Source organism: Anguilla anguilla, chromosome 19 (assembly GCF_013347855.1).
Source record: "Anguilla anguilla isolate fAngAng1 chromosome 19, fAngAng1.pri, whole genome shotgun sequence".
Taxonomy (NCBI): domain Eukaryota; kingdom Metazoa; phylum Chordata; class Actinopteri; order Anguilliformes; family Anguillidae; genus Anguilla; species Anguilla anguilla.
In genome coordinates this window covers 14,359,625-14,387,439 of record NC_049219.1, presented here as the reverse complement: position 1 = coordinate 14,387,439, position 27,815 = coordinate 14,359,625, and the positions used below count along the sequence as shown (strand labels likewise).

General features: G+C 45.5%; 1 protein-coding gene across 4 annotated transcripts; it reads right to left on the bottom strand.

The window, feature by feature from the left end:
* Positions 1-565: 565 nt before the first annotated feature.
* On the bottom strand, positions 566-27,815 carry ppp6r2b (protein phosphatase 6, regulatory subunit 2b). 4 transcript variants are annotated; one of them, XM_035402056.1, is made up of 24 exons: positions 27,531-27,815; positions 21,605-21,736; positions 19,445-19,693; positions 18,084-18,270; positions 17,673-17,810; positions 17,391-17,456; positions 16,675-16,787; positions 16,250-16,363; positions 16,021-16,147; positions 15,477-15,629; positions 14,305-14,562; positions 13,804-13,868; positions 12,608-12,723; positions 12,232-12,317; positions 12,020-12,100; positions 11,788-11,885; positions 11,541-11,598; positions 11,001-11,131; positions 9,996-10,168; positions 9,092-9,266; positions 8,713-8,801; positions 7,602-7,809; positions 5,874-6,029; positions 566-5,315 (listed from the first exon to the last, which is right to left on the bottom strand). In XM_035402056.1, the coding sequence occupies exons 3-24, from the start codon at positions 19,669-19,671 to the stop codon at positions 5,267-5,269; spliced, it is 2,868 nt and encodes a 955-aa protein (XP_035257947.1). In that variant the 5' UTR covers positions 19,672-19,693; positions 21,605-21,736; positions 27,531-27,815; the 3' UTR covers positions 566-5,266. The 4 variants fall into 4 exon arrangements, with proteins under 4 accessions (XP_035257947.1, XP_035257948.1, XP_035257945.1 ...); XM_035402057.1 differs by having other exon boundaries at positions 5,874-6,032; positions 9,128-9,266; XM_035402054.1 differs by having other exon boundaries at positions 5,874-6,032; positions 27,531-27,814.

Sequence of the window (27,815 nt, the reverse complement as noted above, 5' to 3'; positions counted from 1 at the left end):
AAAAAAACTCCCAGTGTTCACATTTACACAGGCCCCGCCCCTCCCGTGAGAGTGTTTACTTTAGGTTGACAGGTACACGTTCCTGTTTATAGCGAGGAGAACAGAGGTCCATCTGAAAAAGAAAAAAAAAAAACGCTTTTGAGGCTACTCCAACCACCCCCCCCCCCCTTACTTACCGCACGTGTTGGTTTAGCATTCTTTTAGAAATCAAAAACATGTAATTCAGGATATTTGACCCACCTGTATCGTTTTCTCATAGTGCCAGTTTTTGTCAGTGAACAGTGAGTGTACGTCCGGCCATTTCAGGGGTCTCCCTGGTGCAATAGTCAGTGTTTCTGCCCCAGGTTTTAACACTTTGACCCCGTCTTTCGAGGAAAAGCCCTCTCAACCGGGTTGCAGGAGGTTGATTTTGTAATAGTTTCACTTCCAATCTAGAGTGGGTTTATGAAATGTTTTTATCTACACAACAATTAAACACAATTTTTTTTTTTGAAAAATCTTAGGTCCAGCAATCTGCACAACAATCATACACTTCTCAACTATGATGAAATTCAGCGTACAGTACTTAATTTTTTAAATATTTATTTGCTTAATATTTGAATTTACAGCCTAAATTTGACAACAGATAAACAGGTACAGTATTGTGTTCATACAAAAAAGGAAAACCACCAGCATCAGTTTTACAATACAAAAAGGCTTTTGATGAAGTAACAGACCTTCGATTCAGAAATCATAAAATGAAGGCAGTACAAGTTCATTTTTTTTTTTGTATTTTACCGTTTCTCAATCCACTTCTGTGCCTCATATGTATTTCATACGTTACAGTAATTACATTTCAGTGGAGCACACTAAAGCCTCTTTTAGAAACGTTCACTGTGTTTTCTGTGATTTTCCTGTAACCGGTCACTCAGTTGTACTCAACCAGGTACTTGCATACAGCTGAACACAACAAAGGCCACCAAAAGAATCATGATAAATGTAAAAGGATCTGATTGGCGATGGTTTCTATGGAAATAAAAAAAATGAAGAAATAAAAAAATCCACTGGTGAATATTGACAGTCCGTCCTGCATTATGCATTTAAATATGTTTGCATGTGATGTACCTTATCATTTTTTTATGACCATGTGCAATAATTTTCTTTCTTACATTTGAAGTTTTCATTAAGACACAAGATAAAAACAGTTACAGAGCTTTCTAAGATTATGGATTTCAGTTCAAACCAAAAATAAAACGGTACACACAAGACAGAGTAGTACTCAAAAAAAGTGTGAAAAGATATGACGCATTGTTATAATGATACAGAATGAACTTTGATGAAACTACCATGTTTCTCGGGGGAAAAACAATTGTAGGGAAAAGATATCACACAATACATACTTGCAGCAGAAAAGTTTTAAAAAATTTATCCAAGAAAAATAAATACTTTCTATCAACCAAGTATTCTATCCATGAAGTGTCCTGCATCCCATTTGAATACTTTGGATCCATCAAACACAAATCTTCTAACTTTGGGTTATTTTCTAATCAAAGTTTGAAAAGCACATATAAAATACAAACCCCTGCTTAACTGAAAATAGTGACTGCATGTGTCAATTTTTTCATAATGTGAAATCAAAAAAATATTTTAATGCACGTCTGCCATTATATTGTTTTCCAACAAAAGGCTAAATTATTTTAGAGGAAGCATGTTTCAGAGGTAACTGATGCTGGGGTGAACCAAAATAACAAGATATAATTATTGCCTATCGATTCAAACAAATTATATTGCAACTGGCAAAATAACTTTTCCTGCTCATAAATTTCATCAAAAATATATTGTTCAATTTTCCACTAATGGGTAGAGCCACAAACAAATGCTTCTTCCAGTCAAAACAATGTACAATAAGCGCTATATATATATATATTGCTACAATGTGGGGGGGTCTGTGGAGAATTTATTTTGTCACCGAGGGAGGGGGTGGCGTTCCGTGCCACCAAAGGCCATTTCTGCTTTCTGATTCATCATTCGAGACCAACTGACCCTAACAGACCCGTCCTGTTGTCTTGTGCTCTTCGATGGAAAAGACTGCTGCATTGTGTAGTAGTGTGATTTTAGTGCGAGTGATAGGCCCTTTGGGCATACTGTAAATATGATCTTTGAGTTTGAATTTACAATATACCCTATACTTGTTGAGAATAAGATAAATGTATAATAGGCCCCCGCTCCCACTCCCACCCCCGCCCCCCCTTTAATATTCAAGGCCTTGAGACGTTTATCGGGGAAGGTACACTTTCTTGCCACTGACACCACCGACTCCATTATCCTGAGAATAAAGCGTCATTCACGAAAAGTGACAGATAAGCAAACAAAGCGGTCTGATTATAGATCAGCCCATCTAAACTGTCACAAAAATAAAAGTCTCGGGGTGTAAGGATTCCTGTCCTGGGGACTTTGAGAACGGCAGGGTTTAGATGACATCATTTCATCTTTTCCACGTAATTGCTTAAAAAACCAAAGCAGACCAGCCTAGGAGACATGCTAGGTTTCCATCCAAACGTTTTACAAACGTTAAGCGAATTTCCCAATAGTCAGCAAAGGAAAACCCAAATCAGTGTGTTTCTAAGGAAACCCTTTATTCTTTATTCAGTGGAGGTTGCATTTCCTATACTATACCTCTCACTGGTGACCTTGTAAAGGACAAGAGAGCAAAAGATTTGGCTGTTCGAATTCATCGAAATTGCATTGAAATGTCTACTGTAGTTCAGAAAATAATCTGGTTAAACTTTAAAAAACAAAAAACAAAAAAAAATAAAATAAAAAATAAAATAAAAAAACTAGGATTTTACAACTTTAAAAAAATAGGCAGTACATCTTGGTTTCAAAGAGAACTTCCTTCCCCTCCTGGAAACCATTGTTTTTAACCATTTCAGAAATCTCTGGGTTCAGATGATAACACACACACGCGCGCGCGCATATGCACACGACACGCACACACACATAATGAGAACTAAAGACAGCTGTTACACAAAGTCTTAGGTAATTCCGTGTGTTTTTTTTTTTTCACCATCATTGTAGAAACAATCCACACACACCCTCTTGTACAAAGGTGTCTAATTTATGGACTAAAATGATGAAGCTGAAAACACAAAACACTGTCCACATAATATATTTTTTTTTGAAATTATTGTATATACCTTATTACAATTTTAAGTGCAAAAAATCCAAAATGCAACACTCAAGTCAGAAAGCCATTATGGCTTTAGTTCAGCTTGAGGGTGTGGCAATCTTGTTAATAATATGAACCTTAAGTAGGCTGTACCAAAGCCTATACACACACACACCACTGAGTTATGTCCAAATAAAGGGTTCCCATTTGCAACAAAACATCAGGCAACATTTGACTGTTTGATTCTCTCATGTGAACAAACCTGGGTTCACCTCTTCCTATTTCGGGATGTGGTTTTACATTAATTCCATTCAATTAAATAAATTCATTTGGATCGACCCATATATGTGACAAACAAATAAGAGCAATTTGAAATGCATGGATAAAACATTTTTAACTTTTTAAAACTACATGATTAGTTGGTATCCAGGAGTTCTGATATGAAAACATTGCACAAACATCTGGCTTGTGAGTTACATACTTTAAACTAGCATCCTGCAGATATTGATATTGATAATTGGCTTGCAATGAGCAAAACTTCTCATTTCTTTTAACCCGTTTGATGAGTAGGTTTTTTGGAATGTTTTTTCAAAATTCAAAGTCAGTGTTCTACAACTGCATTACTTTCAATTACCAGTGGTGGTGATAACATCAGCATTCGAATGGTCAGTTAAGAACTTTCTAATCATACATTTCTGATCTTACACCTAAGGATGCTAAAATAGAGAGGGGCATAACTCGGAAGTTGGGACAGGGTACCATTTTACAAGACATTCCTACTTGGTTTCTCACTGAAGAAACATTGCATTGCTTTCTTTTTTTTTTCTGGTGCAATGACCGAAGTCATTACAAATTCAAAAGACTACGTCTGTATTAAATTTACGTACAAAAATCTCTTGACATTGCTTTTGGAAAATAAAATGCAAGAAGGTAATGTCTGGTGGGGGGGGAGAAAGCAAGAACTTAAGTCTGTATCATTATGAAACATGCGTAAGGTCAAGGGGTCAGCAAACCACACGTAGTAATTTAAATAAAAATCTATGACTAAAAATTCAGGTGTTTGAAGAGAAGAAAAGCATGAAAGACACTGCCACCCCTGTCCCTTGTGCACATTGGCTTCCTTTGGCCACTGTTTCAGTCTCTAGACCAGGCGTGTCGAACTCGAACCCTGGAGGGAGGGCCGCAGAGTCTGCATGTTTTTTTTGTTTTTTTTTGTGGTTTCCTGTCGATCAGCAGCTAACTTTGGCCTTGGAAGCAAAGTGTGAAGAAACCTTCGCCGATCAGTGGCTTAAATTAATCGCTTTAAAGTGCCGAAACGTGCGGGGTAAAAAAAATAAAAATAAAAAAACCCAGCAGACACAGCAGTCCTCCTCTCAGTTAACTGATTAAGAATATGGGTCTGACACGTACTGTACAGCCCGTGGTTCTCGAGACTGTAAAGTTGGCAAACCGTGATGCGCTGCAACTGGCATAGTTTAGCAAGGGAGGACCAACAGAGAGGTTTGACAAAAGCAGTTTAACACACAGAACTGTCCGTTTGTACCTTCCGCTGCACTCGGCTCAGTTGTTTCCCCCGGCGACGGTTCGTTTAAAATGCAACTGTCACCGTGAAGCTGTCCCAGGCTCCTCTTGAGTTATGCGTCACACACACACAGACTAGCACTGTAGGCCTACAGAGGAGTGGGCCGGACCTGACGCAGTATGACGATGTCAGTATGACGATATACAGACGGGGGAAGTCTTTCTTTCAGGAAGCGGAGAAAACGGAAACTTTTCAGTGCTACATTAAAACCGATAAAATTGTTTCAACACTGGCTAAAAAGACTTTTCGGTGCTTAACGCTAACCCCACACCACCCACCCTACACACACCTAACCCGCACCCCAACCCAACCCAACCCAACCCAACCCAAACCATTTTACTGATCCTGACTGGCAGGGCCCAGTAACATCGCAGCATTTTGTACTGAAATGTAGAAGTACGTAGAAGTTGCATGGATAGGTTTTTTTTTTTTTGTTTCTTTTCATTTTTATTTTTTTTTTTGGAGAAAAAAGGAAGCGGCACAGAAATGGGGTCCGACCTGTCCCTGTCCGTGTCCGTGTCCCTGTCCAGGGACCATCAGGCCGGCCCGTTGAGAGACAGCTCCACTGGCGAGACGGTCTCCCCTCTGTAGATGGAAAGAGAGAGGGAGTGACAGTCCATCACCAGCAGGTGGCAGCACAGCTGAACGAATGCGAAATGCGTTCAATCCCCCACCACATGCTCAGTACACTACATTTCCCATGATGCCATGCTGCCGTGCAGTTTCAGACTGATGGAGGCAGAGGCCTACTGGAAACACAGCAAGGGGAGGAAGTGTCTTTTTCAATGGACAGAAACTTAAAACCTTGTTTGAGGGGTTGTGGGAGGGGGGGGAATTACGAAACGATGGACGCAGCACTGCAACGTAATGTTATCCACCACCACCACCACTACCACACACATTATGCCCCCTCAGCCCTGACCCTTCAGTATTTCCTTGTGTTGAAGGAGTTTTAAAGGGCACCCCCCACCACACACACACAAACACACACACACACACACACACGCGCAACTTTGTAAACGAACAGTGAAAGAAACTATTTTAAAACACGCTCGCGCGCGCACGCACACACACACACACACACGCACACACCACAGACGCGGCAGCCGTGGCCGCAGACCTGCTGGCGGAAGCGGAACTCACTTCCTGTCTGTCACAGTGAGGTTTCTGGCGGTGCTCTCGGCGGCCGAGGAGCCTAGGGGGGTGGCAGCGGGCGGCTCTGTTCGGTTTGGCGTCTCGGTGCCCCTCTGGGGCACGTCCGTGATGCTGAGCTTGTCGATGGGCACAGACTCTGCGCCGCTGCTGGGAACACACACGCGCGCGCACACAGCGTCAGGCGGCATCGCTGGAGGGAACAGTCTGTAATATCCGTAGTACAGTGTGTAATGTGGTCTGTACTGCAGCCTGTAGTATGGTCTGTCGAATTTGGTAACAGAATTTTATTTGGAGTTACTGTGCAAAGCTCCCAAGGCTTCCTAGTCTTTTCAGCTGTGTTGGTAATAACAGGTCTGTCTGTCTCACAGTGTGCAGTTATATGTGAAAATAGACCTTTATTTATGGAGCTTGCTATAATTTGAATGTCGTCGACTGTACAGTCTGAGTGCTTTGTTCGACAGGCCCGTAGCACAACTGCAAAACAATGGGCAGTGTCAAGTTCACTGTACTTGCACTTAATAATACGGTTATTCATGTGGGGTATTCAAGTCATTGTGGCCATTCATTTCAGTGAATACACTATTTACATTTCCAGGGGATATGACTGCATGTTTGTGAACCACACATTACGGCACTTGTAACAGGAGATCTGTTCATCTAAATGTATGCATTATATCAGTGTACAGCACAATTGCCAGATTTAATGATTTGTGTACTCTACGTGCAACACGCTTCTAAATCGCTCTAGCGCTAATGCAAAAGGTGGCATCACGCCTGGGTCATTTTGGGAGATCGTTCTGTGTATCGACTCTACGCTGGCTGTCCGTAGCTCTATTCTAGGCGTGGGTCACTTGACATGCGACCCATAGATCTTATCACCAACTGACCGCCTGCCAGCAGCCACTGGGCCTGGGTCCAAAAACCACAGGAATAACACGCCTCCATCTTAACCCTTTTATGGTGCGAGATGACAAATTTGCGCATAGAACTATATTAACAGAACATTCTAATGCTGATGCAATAACTGCTACGGGTAATTGACAGCAACGGAGTTCTAGAACACGATCTCTTAGCATTCCGGGGGGGGGGGGGGATACCTACTTTTCAAAGGGTTAAGCAAGTCCCACAAAACCCTGCTACAGGTTTTGTGTCGGCTCATAAACGTCCTCTGTGTACATCGGAAGGCTACGATATTTTCTGGTGTTAAAGAGGAACGGGAACCAGAATTTTTAACTCCCTTAAATATTAATGCACAGACTTCTGCTTGTGAACTTCCTTAATCAGTTCGCTCGCTCCTTGACTTGCAGTGCCTGCATGCTTCCCTGTTTATCATATACTATATATACATATACTCTGTCATTTTTTTTACTTTTTATATTATATTCCTAATTGACTAATGTGGTGTGCATTTAACGCATCTAACCTGAAAGCAGACGAGCTAGAAAATATTAAGGAAGTAAATTTCTTGATTTAACCAACGACTTTCCAGCCAGGTTTTCAGCAGCCTACAAAACCCCACAGGATCAGACCTGAATAGCTGTGATCAAAGATCATAGTGTCAAGCCTCAGCAGGCACACAAAAGCAGGTCACAGGAAGGGAGCGGGGGTGTTTACATCAGTCAAGGTGCAAATAAAAAACAGCCCCAGTACTAAAGCTACAGGCAGTAGTTCCATCACTACAGTTTCACCACCGTCTGCAGCGCATTGACGCCGTACCTCTTGATGACCGCCTTCTTGTTTTTGGCATCCGTGCTGAGTTTGCCCGTCTCTTTTCCAGCTCCCGCGGTTACGGTCTCCGTGACGACGCAGGCCTTCTCCTCCTCGTCCTCGCTGTCGGAGCCCCCGGAGGAGCTGCTGTCCGAGGCCACCAGGGGAGCCTTTCGGGAGGCGCACACGCTCCACGTGCAGGGGGAGGAGCTTTTGACTGGAGAGGAGGTCAGCAGAGCTCTTACCATCACACACCAGGAGCGTCAATCAAACTGCAGTCCTGGACAGCCACAGTAGTATCAGCTGGTTTTCAGCGTGTTTCAGCACAAGCGATTCATTGATTGGCTAAAGAGTCCACACACCTTCTTGTCAAGGCCTTAATTGGCTGTTGACTGAAAGGAAACCACAGAAAACCTGCAGATGCTGTGGCCTACCAGGACTGGTGTTTGAAACCCGTCAAACACTAACACACTTGTGATACCTGCAAACTGTATCAATGCTACCCCCAACAAAATAAACATACATAAAACATACTGATATACCTGTCAAGCTGTATCTAGATTGACAAGCTAGATTGTTTGATCTATTAATATTACTTCTATTATTATATCACTATGGTTTGTTCTATTGCAGGAGACTCATGACAGTCTTTCAGCACTGCCTGTCAGTCACCATCGAGCTTACACCCTGGGCACCTGCTGATTCTCAGAACTGTGACCTTCAATTAAAACAGTTGGCTGCTGAGTTGACTGCAGCAGTCCCCCCCCTCCCTGGTGCAAAGGCCCTTTTCTATTATTCAGGTGAGTCAGGTCAGGAGTAATGACTAAATGCCACCACAGGAGAGTGCTGTAGTGCACTCTCTGAAAACAGCCAGAGAGAGTCAAAAACACCTCTTCCCAGTTCTGAAAACAAATCGCCATTGCAGGGTTAGGCACCTCCTTAAGAGCGCATTTAGGGTGCTGTGATTTTGGCGCTTCAGAGAGCTGGTCCAGCAGTCTCCACAAAAAACATGACGTAATGTAACATGATGCAAAGGCATGAAGGTTTATGACACAATGTGCACTGCTGTCCCACCACAAACAGACACACCAGCCGGTCACGGGCACATCTGTCTACTCACAGTTCTTGTCCTGGTTTTGCTTGGGACACCCTTCAGAGCTGGTGCTTTCCAAGCCCACTGGGGAGCTGCATCTGGGCCCAGACTCCGAGCTGCGGGACACGGGGGTGGGGGTTTAAGGGGGGGGGGGGGTGGGTCCAGGCGTTAGGATTCGGCGGGGGTCGCGTGCTGTGGCTAATAATGTGACAGTTCTCTGTAGAAAGCGCTACAGAAATAAAAATGAACGACTGAAATTGAGTGTGTGTGTGTGTGTGTGTGTGTGTGTGTGTGGACAGAAAAGTGGCAGCAGCTGGTCTCACACACACACTTTGGCGGGGAGCTTGCGCTAGATGCTACACGGTAAAGCGTCCGTTCTATGCGGTGCAGGTGGTAACGGGCTCACCAGCAGAAAGGCTGGAAGTCGGAGAACTTGGCCCACCCTTTGTCCTCGCTCTCCTCAGCGCCGTGCTGACGACCGGCTGAGTCCCACACGCTGGAGCCCACGTCCACCACGACGCAGCGGCCGGGGGCGTCTGCCACGTCCTCGAAACTGGCCGTCCACCCTGCTGGGCCTGTCGCTGCAAAGCGGGGCGGGGCGGAGCGGGGCGGGGCGGGGCGGGGCGGGGCGGGGCGGGGGGGGCGAAACCAAAATGTCACGCGTTACGTACGCGCCTCTGTGCGCTCATGTTTTCGGTCGTCCACGACCTTGGCGACCTTGGCGACCTTGGCGCAAGCCGTGGCTCTGACTCACAGGTAGCTGACAGTGTTAAAAGTCCTGAGAAGCCATTGACACTAGTGAGAGAGGTAAGAATATGTCCGCTTATCCTTCTCTCAGTGTTGGTCTTAGTGGCCGGGTCTTTACTCAGTGAGGGGTGCTAAACTAATAATTTAATCTCCGTCACAGCTGGGGATCTGCACTAAGCGCACTGATAAGCCCAGATAATTTTTTTTAAATGTCCGTCGTCCGTGTGCATAACCTCCCCAAGCAATAGAGCGGACTCAAAGCGAGCTTTGACATCATTTCTGCTGAAGGTTACCGGAGTCTACATGGCACAGAGTCTGTTTAATAGCACTTGGTATTGTGTGACAAAAACCTCTAATAATAGGAATTCCCCGGCAGTGTAAATTAGAGGTAATGTACGTCGTGAAAACGCATTATACAAATGAAATTCCTGCAGCGATGTGCGGTAATGTGAGACGAGAGAAATAACTCGCTGACTACAGCAATGAGCAATAATATTAAAATGGGCTGAAGCACAGCCAATTAAAAGGCTCCCCAGGTGAGACCCCCCCCCTTACCCCCTTACCCTCAGTGAACTCGACTTCCTTGCCCTCCGCCCGGCTCTTGTTCTTGTCGTTCTCCGTGTTGACTGAATCTTCAGGCCCCGCCTCCTCTTCGTCTGACCCGCCGCTCTGGCCCTCCTCCCCGTTCTCCACATCGCTCCTGGAGGAACTGTCTGAGGTCCGCGAGACTCCAAACCTGCGCCCACAGAGAGGCCCATGAGAGGCCTAGTCGCCACATATGTGTACAAGATGCTGCTGTCGCAGAGGGTGCTGGGATATGTAGTTTATTCAGTTTGAATCTCATTTACCACCCACCACAATGAGTCATTCAACAGCAGGGAGAAAAGTATTATGTACAATGATGCTGTACATGAAAAACTGCCAGTTAAGTTAATGTGCTGTGGTTTCCCTGGAAACCTTAACAAAGCTCAAATGTTGTTCTGTATGTTGATTCCATTACATATAGCATATATATATACACAGAAAAATCAATTTGCTTATGAAGTGGGACCAAATAACACAGCAACCCCAGTGCAGGGAAAGCAAACTGACCTTATCCCTTCTTATTCAAACTCTACAGTGAATCAGTGGGATCTGAAATCTCAATTAAACTCATTAGCATAGCCATAAAACTCGGAAATTAATTCAAGGTTCTCACTCAGCAATGACATTTGCGCGGAATGTCATTCAGTTACAGTCCCGTCACTGAACGCCTGTATCAGCAGCCATAAATAATGATCCCTGTGGGTACAAAGTTTCATTCTGCCTGAAATGAGCTACATAGCTCCCTCCCTGCTCTGGCACCGAAGGACTATGGGCTTGTGACTTTTATTGGCTCTGTCCAAGTGCAGCCACCCAGTGAAATATTACTTTAATGAACAAGAGGCCGGCCCACCAGGTTTTAATGTGAGCATTATATTTAATGTGTGTAAAAACATAAAAGCCAAGAGTTTAAATTGTTTTGTTTTGTTTTTCCCCCACTTGGTCAACACATTACTTCTTGACTTAGCCGACTGCAATTTGCAGACCTTGTTCTCGACTTGACTTTCGTTGCATAGTTTATCTCTTTGTCTTCCCAGATGTCCTCCTCGTCCTCCTCGTTGTCGTCAAACTGCTGTATTCTCTCCTTGCAGCAGGCCTCGAACACGGCGGCATTGGCCTGCGTTGTTTTCACACAGACAACAAAGTCAGCATGTAAAACCGGAGCAAACTGGTCATTGGCACACTGTTCACGTGTACGCTCCTTCTGAATTCCCTGCCAACTCTGACCCGCTCAAACCCCCCGGACTGGGCTCGGCCAATAAGGGTCCACAGCCCTTGGAGCTTCTGGGCGCAGGAGCCAATGGCGTCGCAGTGTGAATGCAAATGGAATCGTCAGGCTCCTGAGAACACGTGCTGCATCACAAGTGGATGGTTTTTCCCTAACGACCCCCTTGAGAGGCCTGTCATTGCCAATTCTGAGATGGGAGGGGCTCTGTCTTTTCGGTGAATTGGGAACATGAAGCCTGACGAGACCGTATGAATGGGGTTTAAGGACAGTTTAATGGGGGGTCGGGAGTGGGACTTACGCTGTCATCATCGGCATCCAAATTGAAGTTGATCTCTGCAATCCTATCGAAAGTGGCACTAGAAAAGAACACGGTGGATTAATCTTTCAAAAATAAAACGACACTGAAAGAAACATTTTGCAGCCACTGTGTACATATCCACCCAAGCCCATAAACACTCTGTAATCGAGGATATAACTTAACTGTATGCATATTCCCGACACGGAAATAAACAACCACCTGTACAATGGGTCAACTGTAATCTTACTTGATGTTCTCGTCGTGCTCAGCGAATTCTTCGTCATTAAATCCAAACTGATCCACAAAGTTTGCCGTCATCTGCTGGATCTGATAGTCCGAAAATGCCTTTTAAAAAATTAAATGGGGGGGGGAGAGAAACATGTTGTTGGAAGCAGCCCTTTAAAATACCAATTCTGTACTTACAAACATACCAAACCTCTACCCCATTTACAGACCGTGGGTAGTATGGCTGTCTGTACCTGCTGTAGGGACAGCTCATTGGGGAAGGGACTCTCCATGTCGTCGTCCTCGCTGGAGGAGTGCAGGTTGTGTGTGCTCACCTGTAAAAGAGTTTAGTGGTTAAGTGTGTGTGTGTATGTGCATGCATATGCTTGTGTACGCGTACGTTTGGGTAAACGTGTGTGTGTGCGCGCGTGCGCGTGTGTGTGTGCATGTACTGTATTCATCTCACCAGATCCACGGTGTTTCTCCTGTTGGTTTCCGTCAGGGTCTCGTCCACAAAACTCTCCCAGCGTCCCCGGCAGTCTTCTGGGAGCTCTGTAACAGCACAGCAGCTTTAATCCACCACCTTTACATCACATACCTACTCACAAACACAAACACGCACACACACACGCTTATACACACACACACACACGCACTCACCACCTTTACATCAAGTAACTACTCACAAACACAAACAGGCACACACGCACGCATATACACACACACAAACACGCTTATTCACACGCACGCATATACACACATACAAACACGCTTATTCACATGCACACATATATACACACACACACACACACACGCATGAACATGCATACTGTCGGGAGTACCTTTGATGAGGTCACTAATCTCCGTCTGGACTGGCCCTTTGTCCATGTTCTGGACCACAGTATTGGCTATTCTGGTCAGGTGACCCATGTAGCCTCTCCTCATTCCCCCCTCTGCCCTAAAATCCGAATGTCAGACACATGAATAGCACTGCACCGCAGCCAGACATGCCTAGTGTTAAATATTCTTTGTGAAATTAACTATTAATTTCAATACATATTACAGAGCAACAATTCAATTAAAAAAACAATTTTTTAAATTATCTGAATACACATTACAGAAACATTACAGACATTACATAACAGAGACTTGACGTCTGAATCCAAATTAAATCCATAAATATGCATAAATGTTTAATGTATTGGATGAATGTAAACTTCATTTTAATATATAGCTGCTTAATTATTATCCTGAAGGTTCAAACCTTTCTGGTCTTCATTTGCAATCTTCCTCAACCATCATGCACTTATTGCACTCAACTGTTTGGTAACCACTTAAAATATAATATTTTTTTCCAAATTATTCATATTGAAATATACAAACAATGACTTTTGACCTATTTGATTAAAATATGATGAAATCACATTTTTCTGGAAGCAATGTTTGAATAGTAAAACAAATACTGTAGTGGTTCAGTTAAGCGTATTTTATTTAAACGCATCGGCTATTTGGCATTACTGTAAAAATGGCTGAAACGTGCACTGTAACACCCCTCTTTCAAAAGTGAAGGCACCCGGTTTCTTAATAGCTACGTGTGAAACCTGTGAATGTGAATGGAGTAGCAGCATGTTGCTGATCTGGGTGTGACTGTACAGAACGCGATACGAGACGACACAGAAAGTATGTGCAACGCGTGCGTCACACATTTCCTTCCTGGTGTCGGGCTGATGTTGATGAGTCAGCACTATTGCCCGTCACTCTGCCTGCCCTATTTATGTAGCCCGGGGATGCTAATGTTGCGCCGGCTGCTACTGGGCCTTTTTTTTACTGGACCTGAACGTCGCTTCAACAAGTGCTGTGTTACAACAGCCATGTTTAAACTCAGGGCTGCAGAAACTCTGCAACTCTGCTCTTTTATTTATTTATAGATTTTTTTTTTTTTGGCTGTACCCAAAATGTGCCATTGGGACAGCTGGAAGATTACAAAAAAAAAACGTTTTTAAGTTGAGGTATAAATAAAGTGAAGCATGTTTCTTACTGGATTTTGTCGTTTTCTTCCCAGGCTTCTAATATCCTCTGCACTAGGCGGCATTTCTGGAACATCTGTGGACAGAGCAGTTCCCATTCATTAACACCAACGCACTGATGAGAATAATTAGGAAAAGTTAAATGTTTCCAGTTACAAGTGTGAAGTGCTCTGCATTTTAGTCACCGTGTGGCCATGACTGTGTCAATGACTGTAAAGTTTTAGCGAGAAAACTTTTCTCACACTATTGTCTCACACTATTAATTAGAAGCATGAGCTGGCCATTTAACCTCATTTACACCTTAATCCCAGTGCTATTTAACACATTAATGCTATTCTTCCAAGTTGCAGCTTTGCCTTTTTTCTTTTTCTATTGAGAGGGGGGGGGAGATTTAGGCAGTGAAATTTTGATGTAAACCACACATTACAAGTACATTAGGCCTGTGCTTTCGTGACCATGACCGAGCAGTGAAGAACACTGGAGAGCACTGTCAGCGTGAGAGTTTCCCGTACGTGAGCCACCAAGACGCTGTGTCCTGAAGTTTCGGGCGTGTCCGTGGTGCTGTTCAGGGTAGTCTCCTCCTGCACCTGCACCTCCTTCTCCTCCTTCTCCTCCTTTTCCTTCCCCTTCTCCTTCTCCTTCTCCTCCTCCTCCTTCTCCAGACTGGCCTGAGGCTTCTCCTCCCGGGTGGAGCGGTTCAGGACGGCAGCCACGCACAGCTCCACTTGGTGGTGCAAAAAGTTATTCCAGGTGTATTTGAAAAATAAATCCTGTGGGTTAACGAGAGGGGGCGAGAAGGGGAGGGGGGGGGTAGAGTAGAGAGAGAGAGAGAGAGAGAGAGAGAGAGCGCATGAGAATGGGAGTGAAAACAAAAAAAACTAAACCCTTGTAAATGCTCTGTTGCTTAGATAAACAAAGACGAGCACTGTGTTCAAAACTGCTCCCTCGTTCACAATTCCCTACAAGGGGAACACTCAATAGGACACTGTAGGGAGTAGTAAATTGAGATTCTTGGACACTAATGAACATTCGTTTTGCATCCCCAGTGACGGGCATGGCACTGCACAGATGTCTTCATTTGCAGCACGTGTCTGTCCTCAAATTTATCTAGATGAACGTTAGTGAATGTGCTGCCACTTTTATCGTTTTTCTCTGCGTATCTCTGCTCAAAATCTTGCGCGAAGAAAAGTTGTGTTTGAACTGTTAACCGTTACCGGACGTGCGTTCATCTTGTCTCATCTCTCATGGGGCGACATAGCTCAGGAGGTAAGACCGATTGTCTGGCAGTCGGAGGGTTGCCGGTTCAAACCCCGCCCTGGGCGTGTCGAAGTGTCCTTGAGCAAGACACCTAACCCCTAACTGCTCTGGCGAATGAGAGGCATCAATTGTAAAGCGCTTTGGATAAAAGCGCTATATAAATGCAGTCCATTTACCATTCATCTCGTTTCAATTCACCGGAGTGCAGAAGCAAAGCATTGCAGTCTTAATTTATTTATTTTTAGCATAAATAGTGTACATGCTTCGTACACAACATTTTCCATTGCATTGGGGGAATTTTTGAGGGCTCTATATAGTGCATAAATTTTATGGTTGTGGAGTTGGAATCTGACCACTCGATTAACCTGGGGCAAAGGGAATAACAGCGCACTATGCTGGGGGAGTGCCCCCGCTCCACGGGACTCACGAGTAGCAGTGCCATGGTGCCCAGGCGGCAGAGCTCCTGGCTGACGCTGGCGGTGCTGCTCTGCAGCAGCGAGGCCACCAGCCTGGCGACGTGCAGCCGGGCGTTACCCAGCGGCTCCTCCAGCACCCCGATGGTCGTCAGTATTGCACTTTTCTGTGAGCCGGGCCGAGAGAGGAACAGTTATGCACTCGCACAGTTTAGGCCTTCAAAGCTTTAGCTGATGTAAAATAGGATCTAAATTTAAAACATATTTTTTGGTTGTGTTACGATGTAAAAAAATGTGTAAGACAAAGGCAGTGTACAAATACAGATGGCACTTCAGGCAGTTATTCTGGGTAGCTTTAGTTCATCTCAATCTATACACAGCTGGACTAGTCCCATCAACAATGCATTCTGGGATACTCCCAATACATGTCAACCCAATAGGCTTGGAATAAATCTGTGAAGCTTTCTGTCCTTTCTTTTCTCCATAGTTTATCCACACCTGCTTCCTGTGCTGAGGAGGACACAGGTGACCGAGCGAGAGAATGGCTGTGCGCCGTACCTTGGGAGGGTCCAGGAGCACCTGGTGGAAGTCGGTCAGGTGAGGCTCAATACCGCACAGAATGCTGCTGCTGACAGTGTAAGACCTTTCAAACCCCTGAGAACACAGGTCCATCAGCCCTTCGACCCTGAGGGGGGAGGGGACAGGGAACACTGGGCTCTAGTGTCTGTCAATCACATGAAGCCAGGGTTGGGTGGGAGGGGGGGGGTGGGGGGATTGGATCACTCACCCGGGCCTCCTGGTTTCTAGTAAAGTAAGTAGCACTTGAGTTCCGTTGAGGATGCAGGACTCGCTCTTCCCCCCTTCGAACATGTTCTTGAGCAGCTCTTCCACTGTCTCCTGCCTTCCCAGGAACACAGAACACCCCGAGCCAGTTTGAGGACCCCAATGTGTAAATCACCGCATCCACTGAATCCATTATCAATAAAATCTTGACAATGCGTAAATTAATCTTGGTTTTATAGGGTTTTTCTTTTTTACCGGGGTGACGGCATAAAAGCGTAGATTAGGGAAGCGCGGGAGGGAGCTGCTTGGCGGGGCGGCCCCCTCCCTCGCGGCGGCCCCCTGCCCCGCGGCGGCCCCCTCCCCCGCGGCGGCCCCCTCCCTCATGGCGGCCCCACCCTCACGGCGGCCCCTCCCCCGCGGCGGACTTACGACTCGAGCACGGCGAGCAGCGGGTCGGGCTCCAGCGTCTCCTGGAACTGCAGCGCCTGGTCTCTGCTCAGACGGATCATGTCGCACAGCGTCTGCGATGCGTTCGACTGCCTCTGCAGGCCGAGCCACACAAACACGCACCCCAAATTCACCAGTGCGCCCCAAATTCATTAGTGCGCTCCAAATTCATTAGTGCGCTCCAAATTCACTAGTGCGCTCCAAATTCACTAGTGCGCCCCAAATTCATTAGTGCGCTCCAAATTCACTAGTGCGCTCCAAATTCACTAGTGCGCCCCAAATTCACTAGTGCGCTCCAAATTCACTAGTGCACTCCAAATTCACTAGTGCGCCCCAAATTCATTAGTACAGCAGGTCGTCAATCTTATTCAGAAAGGGACGGCGAGGGTGGCAGCTTTTGTTTCAGCCAAGCAGAAACACACCCGATTCACCTTATCAAGGTCCAAATACTCGAGTGTTTGATTAGCAGAATCAGGGGTGTAACCACTTGATTGCAAACGAAAGCCTGCACCCACACCGGCCCTTTCTCTTCTCTGAAATAATTCAACAGAAAATAACTTCAGTAAAGATAAAGAACAGAAAAACTGCACGCTGCATTTTAAACTGTCGTAAAAATAAAATTGGCTGCACTTCACAGAAGACCCATTATAACAAATTAAACCGGTAAAACTGCACAGGTCTGCGAGCTGGAAGCTTACCTCATCATCGTGTCCCGTGCGAATGAGCTCCACCAGTCTCTGGATGAGCTTCTCCTCATTCAGCCACTGGGGGAGGAGAGGGAAAGCTGCTCTTTAAAATCCCCTTTCTTTTTTTCCCCTCAAAATTCTAAGTCAGTGTTCTAGAACTCAACTGCTTTCCATAACCAGTTCCATTTTCCAATACCTAACGGTCACTAAGGGCTGTCCTTTATTTGATCCTGTGCTTGCACGGTAACTTACACGCACGTAAATGAAATAAATGTATTTGTTTGGGTCACTTGCATTGAGGACCTCCTGCCTCAAGGGGGCAGGCTCCACACAGCTGATGAGACGAAGCAACAGGTCCATCATGGCTGAGGTGTCCATGTGTTTCAGCACCAGACCGACGAACCCGTCCTTTTTTCTTAAGAAGGAAATGACCTGCAAGAAAGGCGAGGGGGTGAGGGGGTTCTTTGGGGTTCACCATTTTTTTATTATTATTATTTTTTAAATCAACGTGCCAAAACCACATTTCTCATGTCTGGTGGGGATTTCCCCCGACCCGAGGCGGTAAAAACAGGACTTTCTGACTCTGCCGGGCCCAGAGGGCTGGCGGGCGGGCGGGCGCAGTTCTGGCAGGCTCGGGCAGAGAGTGAGCCAACCGCGCTGACCGTGACGGGCGACGCCCCCTCCCTCCCCCTCCCGCCGGCGTACCTGTTCGGTCTTGCGGGCGATGAGGTTGCCGATGGTCTTGCTGAAGAAGCTGGCCAGCAGGGGGTTGAGCGGGGGCTGCTGCTCCAGGAAGCCGTACAGCGTCTCCAGCAGAGACTCGTCCCCGCCCAGCTTGTCGTTGATTTGGCTCACGTCTGACGTCAGGAGCTCGCAGGCGACGTTCGGGTACCTGCGTGGCGACGCGGCGAGCGGATCAGAGTGAGAGGAGGGAATGTTTTGCCATGATTCATAACAATACAGATCGATTTGTGCATGTTGTATTGACTGGATCGGTTCATTGCCCTTTGAACCAATACATCAGTCTGGTTCAGTACATCGTTACAGGTAGCCTTGTCACAGGTAGCCTTGCTCAGTAGTGCACACAGCCACCCCCGGGGAAGGTTAAATCCGGGGGGTGACCAGGTCATGAGCAGATGAGCTGCGGAGTGGAAAGAAATGGCAGTTGGTGGCAGGTGCTTCGGAGAAGGGCAGTGGCTTGTGGCAAAACGACAGAGGACGCAGCTCTGAAGTGACAGCCATCTTGAAACAAATCGGGCAGAAAATCTGCTAAATATAACCAGAAACCCCACATCTGGAGTGCATCAGGACTTGAGTGGGACAAGACGGTCTTTGTTACTGTTACTGTGTGGCTGGTCTACCAGTGGGAACATGAAAGGGGGGGGGGGGGGTGATTCTGTCGGCTGCGTAATAGGAACAGATAAGCAGGTTCTGTTACCCAAAACCACGCACCACAAACCAAAACTGGAGTCCCCCGTTTTATATGAGAAACCCATAGTTTACAGCATGCAACTTCTACCATTTATTCACCTCTAGTTAATAGCCTCCCATGGATAACGCATTTAATCTTACTCCACATATAAACATCATTTTTCCAAGCTTTCGTTGTGATTCATTAGTCTTCACTATTAATAATGAAAGCAGAACATAACAGAACAATCTGCTGAATGAACTTAATAATTTTGTCAGGGGCATTACCAGTTTACTGTATATATTTATCCATTCATTATTGGTAATTGCATTCCACTGCATTGGTTTTAGGTTTTTTCTGTTTTACCCACAGTTCCTCCCTGCTGCCCCTCCAGACAGAGGAAGTGGAAATGAAGGAACAGGAGACTCTGACGCTGGTCACTGGTGCAGGGATTTGTGCTAGTCATCGGAAAAGAAACTGAAAACCAGCCAGACGGACAGACAGACAGACAGACAGACAGACGCACATCTTCGATCTGTTTTTCACTGCTTGCAGAAAATGCAACTGTGACAACAAACGATGGAACCCTCTTCTGGACCTCATCATCCCCACTCCTCCCCCCCCACCCCCCTCCCTGCGCCCCCTCCCTCCTCACTTGAAGCGGATCTTCTCCTCCATGTCCTCGGGCGGCTCCCGGGTGATGAAGGTGACCAGCGCCTGCATGCACTCGTCCTGGCTGAGGAAGAGGAGCAGCCTGCGGTTCTGGGCCTTGCACTCCTGCAGCACGTCGTCCTCCTCCATCAGCTCCTGCAGGGTCACGTCCTCCTTGTCCAGCAGCTTGTCGATGTGGGAGGACGTGTGCAGGTCGAACTTCCAGAACATGGTGGCGAGGCACACAGGCCTGCTGGGGAAGACCAGAAAGGAGGGGGGGCCAGAGAGAACAGTGACAGCGTCGGCACAGCCAGGACCAGACCAGTGAGTAAGCAAAGCTTTTCATATTCCTGGGCCAATACTTTTATTTATTTATATTTATATTTACTTAATCTCTAACCAGGATTACCCCATAGGGGCCTGACATAAAACACCAAGTTACCCAACAAGACAGGTGACTGGTTACGAACAACAGATGGGGAATGAGACAGTGGTGTAACAGTAATGTAAACAATGCTCTTGTTTTAAATGCTGAAACGTATGCTCTGGTCAGTGCGCGGCAGTTAAAGTGGCAGTTAAATCTTCTCAGTGCTGGTGGTCTTCACTCCTAAGGTGGAGGTAATATAACAGTAAGAGAACAGTGCTAATACCGCAGAGGCTGCAGGTTCAGGGCTGTAGTCTAGCATTTGGAGGCTCCTGTTTCAAGTGTTTTTACCTCAGTAAACTCAGGTTAACACTGTTATTAAGATGGCGGACAGCCGCCAAAGCCTTAAACTGAAGTATTTAAACCGTTCATCAGGTCTTAATGCGCTGAGGAACTTGTGAGATTTAAAATGTCATGGCAGTTGATTCATTTTAAGAATTCCCGTCCCGTCCCGTCCCTGGGGTGATTAATGACGGGTCTCACATTCATCAACCTGCTCATAACTCACACCTGGGAACAGAGGGCACTTCAGCACCTCCAGAGGAAGAGCGTATCCTCATCCTCGTCTGAACATAACCTCAATACAGTTTGTCCTTAACCACTGACAAGTGAATTTAGGCGAGGCGAATGAATTCCATTAACCCCAAAGTGCATAATTTTGCTTAAGTACTGTGGCCGGGCCAGACGGTCAAGGGCGCTGTGATTGGGTGGAAAAGGATGCCTTCGTCACCGCGACGACAGTCACACAGATTAGCGATAAGCGGAGAGCAGCAGTGCGAGGGGGAAACACAGCAGCAACACAGGAGAGCTCAGAGCTCGTTAGACGTTCCCTGCCTTTTCGATGATGTCATTTAGAACATTAGGCCCTGGCTCCGTGCTGTGCTGTGCTGTTGAGTGGCAGGCCGCGTTTCTCATGCTGGGAATGGGATGGATGCTCTGGTGGGGGTGTGGGGGTTGGGGGGGGGAGGACTCCTGTTGTTCTATATACCACCACACTCCCCGCTGCCCCCCCACCCCTCAGCACCCGCCCGCCATGGTCCAAAGTTGAAACCACTTCAGAGAACGTTTAGCTTGAGCGCACATCTTGCCAACATGACTGTGCTGACCGCGCTGATTAAGAGTCACGCAATTTTAGAAAGATTTAAAATCCAACGTCAAGTGTTGTTTACAAGCATCTGCTGATCAGCGTAATCAATTCAGGGCACTGAACATGTCGTTTATCATCTTTGATTTCCAGTTTGTTTTTTTGTGTGTGGAACTGCGATATATACACTCCTCCTTTTGAAGCATTCTAAAAATAATTCTATAAATGAGTGTTACATGTATTCATAGCTAACACGCAAACTGTACTGTTCTGTTGTTTTATCGTTTCACTGACGTCTAGTGATGTGACAGCGGCTGTCATCTCAAGCTGTTAATGTTTGACATCACTACAGCAATTTTGCACACTCACACTGAAAAGTAGAAAAAGGCCTGGATAACACACAAACTTGGTCTGCCATTCAGCAACTATACAGGCGAAGCACAGCTTTTCTGTGTTTACTGTAGAAAAGGCTAGCAGTAGTACACTAGTAGTGGGGCTACATTTCACTAGAAGTAGCAGAACAACAGTACGGTTTCTTGTATTAAAGAAAATATGGATAAATTCAGAGCTAGTGTTTTTTTTTGGAACTGTATTCTTTCCTCACTCCAAAAAAACAAATGATAAAAAAATAAAATCAATACAAACGAACTCCTTACCTGTTGATAAATTGTGTGTATCCTTAATTAAACCTCTTCCACAGGCAGACAAACATTTGCCTTGTAGACTGCCCAGTGCACGATGGATACCGTCATTAACCAGCATGGAACTCCAGCTTCATGTAGTCAGACCTGGGGAGGGAAGGTGGAGCCTAGCATTACAGAGGGGGAAAGGTGGGGGGGGGGAGCGTAGGAGTGGGGTGATACACACTGACATTCAGTCCTGCAAAAAAAAAAAAAAAAACAGAATTTTGCTGCATCGCTGAAGCGCCACGCTCAGGAGCGCACAAAGATGAGGAATCGGTCAAAGGCTGCAGGTGGCAGCCTAATTTGCGACTTCCAATTATGCGATGTCCCATCATTAAAACTGGGACTGAGGCCAATTCAAACCGATTTGAGGCTTTTAAGACCTTCCATCTTGTCCATTGATTACCCAGAATTCTCCTTTGTACAGTACCATAGTATTCATGTACAGGATGTTCCACATTTGTCAGTGGCCCCTTTCTTTGGTCAGAAATCTTTTTTTTTGTACAGGGCAGAACAGAGGAGAGCTGGGTTGTTGGCAGGTCTTTGTTGTGGAGTTCACTGTTCTCATGCTTTTTTTTTTTAGGTTTCTTCAGTGTGTAAAAGCAATTTCAGTCATCCAGCTTTAAGATACTCTTATCTGTGCATCTATATAGAATTATGTGTGAAAAATGAGGGTGGCAGGTTAACCAAAACTTTTTTTCCCCCAGTGCTGAACACTAGGTGCATTTTTTAAAGGCTTGCTTACAGGTCAATTTTTGGCAATTGGCAGACAGACCATTTGTAAACCAAATGTTCCAAAATGTTGGAAAATCAGTGTCCCCCCCCCCCAGGCAGTGAGACTGGAGATCTCCTTTTTTCTTATTTCTTATTTTAATGACAATAACATGGGCCATAATATACTGTACGCTGCTTTCCCACAATAATTTCACCAGGCCTAAGTCCATCAGGACAGCGCACTGTACATTCCAAACCCCTGCTGGTCCATTAAGGCAAACCTCTGGCATAAACGGCGATGTTTACTTGTCCCTGAAATAGCTTGCTGATGAGAGCATGTAGAAACGGGGTGAAGATAACAGAAACCGAACCATGTCAGCCGTTTAAACAGGCCAACGCAAATTTGGGGGGGGGGGGCAAAAAACAAATTGAATCCTCTAAGGTCAACAATAGTTGCATAGATCAGACTGGGCCTTGCCAGGTATTGCAATAGCCACAGCAAATGTCCCACAGGTCAGCACCAATAATCAGCAGAAATGGCTGAACTGGACTGGGACTGCAGAGAGACTGCTTCCCCGGGGGATTATTTGTTGTTTTTTGCGAAAGAACTGAAATAATATTTCTGGTAGCCGGCTATAACATTTTGTTAGTTAGCTAGTGAAATATTTTCAGTGGGAAATGACTATGGCGTGGGCTGCAATTATTGAGCACGAGTGATAACAAACGCAAATGAAGATGAGTTCATTCTGCTGCTTTGTCTCCTGACCCTAACCCCCCCCCCCATGACAAGACAGGCCACTTAGGACTAAATAAGACAGCAGGAAACCGTGCGTAAGAGGTGAAAGTATGAGCTCCGCTCTGCTCGTGCGATGACTGGGTCCAGGGTCCAGCTTGCCCACCGTGATAAACGGAACATACGCATTTGCCTTTTGAAAAAATAATAAATAAAATTTTGTACTACATTTTTCATGCCGCCCACATGTATCATGTTTCATCTCATGCAGCTGTATGATGTTTTCTAGGGCCCCCACCTCCCCCACATTTCGCTCTTTCCCCTCCCCATCTACTATGTAACCCCCCCCCCCCCCCCCCCACTGTCAGACCCCTGCTAACACACCAGAGGCACATATGTGCATGTGTGGGGGGGGGGGGGGGGGTGGGGGTGTGTGGGGGGGGGGGGGGGGGGGTGGGGGTGAGTAGAGCCTATGGGGGGGGAAGTGTGAGAAGCACACCGCTAACCGCGAGCCGCTAACCCCAGACATTAAATATGCAACGATGACCTGTAGGCTTGGGAGGCACACCTTCCCTGCTGAAAACATAAAACAATTAACAACGTATAATTACGCTGACTTATTCCATCTGGGAAATTTTAGAAGAAAATGCTTATTGTACTCAAATATTCCTCCACATATTCCTGAGCCAACACTAACATTCAGCGCAAAACAAATAAAGTGGCCTCTTCACTGAACAGAACTGACTCCATCCCCTTCTGACTTTCGATACATGACGTCAGCCACTTTATGAGGAGTTTCTGGATGCCTACACAAACACAAAGGCAGCCTGGGCCTCTAGCTGCCCTGTCAACAAATGGAATATTGAAGTATGAGACTAATTATGCAGAGGCTGCCTGATGACCTTTTTGATTAAGATTTTTATTTTTATTTTTTTATGTCTGTGATCAACCAAATGTGGGGGACCTGCTCTGTGTGATTCCAACTACAGCATAAATGTAAACAAGGATTAAAGTCGGTTAACTTTTAACTGAACGAATTGATTTCAAATGTTAAGGATTAACGGGAAAATCGGTGACAATGATGCGAAATAGCTACTAAGAGTTCAGTCAAAGAGAGAAACGTCTTGATGCCCTACCATTAACTGTTTGTTGCCATGGTGACAGTGACAGTTCACATCAACAGCAATTGGCTTGTCAGGTTATATTCAGAACTCAACTATGTAAACCACCAGCGTTTACTTCTAGGAAAAACAACATGTGAGCATGTGCAGTGCAGCCTGTTTATAAAAAAGGGGTGGAGCCAGTCAGTGGGCAAACGCATGGGAATGCAAACATGCTACACCAGTGGTTTTGGGAAGCAATGTTCACAAGTAATCCTTATAAATTCCAATGGGCTACACTCAAGATAGTGGCGAAGTAATTAATATCATAATCAATCAAAATTTTATTTTCCATATTCTTTTACCTGCGTTCTATTTAATGTATCCGTTATAATTTAAATTAAATACCACTGCTCTTGCTTGTGCAGATCAACTTTACTTAGCCCTCCGACTTAAAATGCAGTTAGATTAAATGACCTTACATCTGGTAGACATAAAAAAGGATCACTTAAAGATTGTCAGTGTCCATCTGGAAAATGACCCCGCCTTCTTCCACCCCCACCTCCTTCATCTAGTCAATAAGCAGTCAGGGTTAAAAAAAAGTCTGTGAAATTTATGGCTGACACACGACTCGTGTGGCTTGACCTTGCACGGCTGATCACCCCTGTGACAGACAGCACCACCACAACATTGTGTGTCACCACATCTTAATCCAGTGCTGCTACAGCAGCAATAACCTCACGCTACAGTAACACAAAAACAGACTAAAATACAGGAGAAGCATACACTGCAACTGTGTAACAGCAGACTGACGAATGCTTCTTGACTAAAACAAGACCATCCATTCATAAAAACTGGTGCGTGGAGTTAAGTTAAATTATAGGGGATTTTCCGCTTTTAAATAACAGGCTTAAATGATAAGATCTACAACTGAGATTCCTTAATAGTTGTCTAACGGGGCTTTCCACAGACAAAACGGGAAGGCTGCGGCACATTTTCATTTATTTACTTTTAGAAATTCCATCCCTACTGGATCTCGACGCTGCATTCGCAATGCGGAGGGGGCGGTCTGTCCATCTAGTAATCTGGGCCCTTACGCTGGCGGCACGTATCAGTCCCGGTACCCTTGGACGCACCTGCAGGACACACAAACCGCCACAGGAAACAGGGAGGATGGGTGTGGATCCCACGTGGAGCGACGGGCAGAGGTCACAGTGCAGCCCGCAGTCTGCAGGAAACCTCCAGTCTCACTGCCTGATTTAGTGGGAGGGTTGTGATGCTGCAAGCGCTTGCGTGAGCGGACTATTTTTAAACTTGCTGTACAATAGTCTTCTGCTGCCTTTTCCAATCTGGGCTTTTGTATACACACACAAAGGGAAGAAACACAGAAAGAGAGGAAGAGAGCAAAGGAAGAGAGTATGTGTGTGTGTTTGTGTGTGTGTGTGTGTGTGAGAGAGAGAGAGAGAGGCCAAGTTCTCTTTCCACCAACAAATGCATCTACAGTATTTTGATCTTCAAAGAAAATCTGTTTAGGACTTTGTAGCTAGCATGCAAATGAACAGAATGCAAAAATGGCTTGCATGAAAGTTGGTCCTGTATCAACAAACCACCATGTGCCCCAGTCCTGATATCTTATCTCTGTCAGACTCAAATCGTACATCTGAAATGCCTTCTACTCTCAAAGCAGATGGTAGGGCTCAAAGCGATGTAAAAATCTCATCGGGGGGATTGAGGACTGTAATATCAACACAAGTCTGTCACATTTCAGAAATGTGACATTTGTATCACATCACAGGGGTTATCAAAATATGCACGCCTGGGGCAGTGCAAGGCTTCGGACTCTGCTTAAACAGTAGGTTCCAGTTTGCAGATGCACCTTCCGGTTTGTAATCAAATAAAGTGTCTACGCCCAGGACACACAATTGCCTGCAGTGCCACTCCAAAGAGGAAGGGTTTCATTCAGTGGGATTTTGCTCATCTTTTCATGCAAAAACAAGTGCTCTGGGTGGTTTAGGGCAGCCTGCACCAGCTGCACGTGACGGCGCACAGTGCGCCCCTCGCCGGCCTTCTGTAACCGGATCCAACGTTACCTGATCGCTTATTTTCAGCCCTCCCTGGCTGCATTGTTGCAACGGTAGTGCAGTTGTGACAGAAGCTTAACGGCTGGCAAGATTAACAAATGAATATGTATATATTGGCTACATTGCTATGGTAGTTTTGATGCATACAGCACAATGTATGGTACTTTTTACTTGTGAAACTAGCATGTGTTGATTTCCCATTGTGTGCACTCCAGTAGCTGAATGCGACCAAGGTCCAAACTGCACAGTGTTCTGTAGACATCGTAGACATTTATCTGGGGAAGCAAGGCCTGAAAAGTGCCAACGTAATACAGAGATATAAAATACTTTATCTCCCTAACTGACATTTCGCAGGTTAGCAAACTAACTGTGAGACTGTCATCTAGGCTATGTATATTATTGTTGTGACAGCGCAGCCGTCAATGTATAGAACTGGCTGCACCGTAGAGAGCAGTACGATATAACGCTAAACCAGGTATAACTACAGTAATTTGGGAATACAATGGTATTGTCTGCATATACTTTCAACACGGTGGAACACTGCACCAAAGGAATATTGAGCAAATAACAATGCTAGCTGACTGTCATAGCGAAAAACGAACACGTGTGAAAAAATATAACATTACTCACAATGTATTTTGCCAGCTAGCAAACTCATCAAACAGCCATCTCAGAATACACTTTTCGAGCAGTCTCAATGGCTTGATCGTGTAGCTTACTACGTTTTTGAACTTGCTAACGTTAGCAATATCTTACTGAGGATATCAGTGGTGGCTAGCAGACTGGACAAATTGCACAACTTCGCTGGTCGAGGACGCCAACATATCGCCGCGCTAATTTGAGTCTGCCCGACTGTTTTGGCTAACCTTAAAACAGATCACACGACTCTACTCCAAGTCCTGCATACATCTAGCTAGCTGGCTACCTTGCTATACGATGAACACCCATCAAGTTAGAGCTTGCGGTCACCTAATCCACATAAAACACATTTCTGGCTTTAACCTACCCGTCTACTAATGATGATGGTGGTGCCTAGTTCTGGCATTCTGTGCCACATTAGCTTGCTAACTGGCTGTCACAGTAAGTTGCCCCATCCACTTTATTACGAGATGGAATACTGAACAGTGTGTGTGATATACTAAAAACAGAGAGGATTATGCATGCCAACTCGGTCAACATGCAAAGATCTTGCATTGCATGTTACTAACAGTAGCAATCTGAAGCCTCCAGACAGAACTAGGTGACTAGTTTGATCCTTACAAGGAACTTACCTTGACTCCAGACAGTCAAGCTTCTGAAATGTGATTTGTTTATGTTAGCTAGATATCGAGAGCTTGCCAGCAACCTCAACATCCAAGGAGACTTGTATTCATTCGCCGAAGATCTTGCATGAGAATATTTCAACAAATGTGTCGATCCTTTCTTTCTTTTGTACTTCTTTTTGTTTTTTGACCGATCCACTTAAAAACATATGCGCGAGCCCCACACAGACTCAAGACAGGAAAAAAAATTCTGTCATATTTTCGAATCAAAATGGCGGACACTGTCACGGGAGC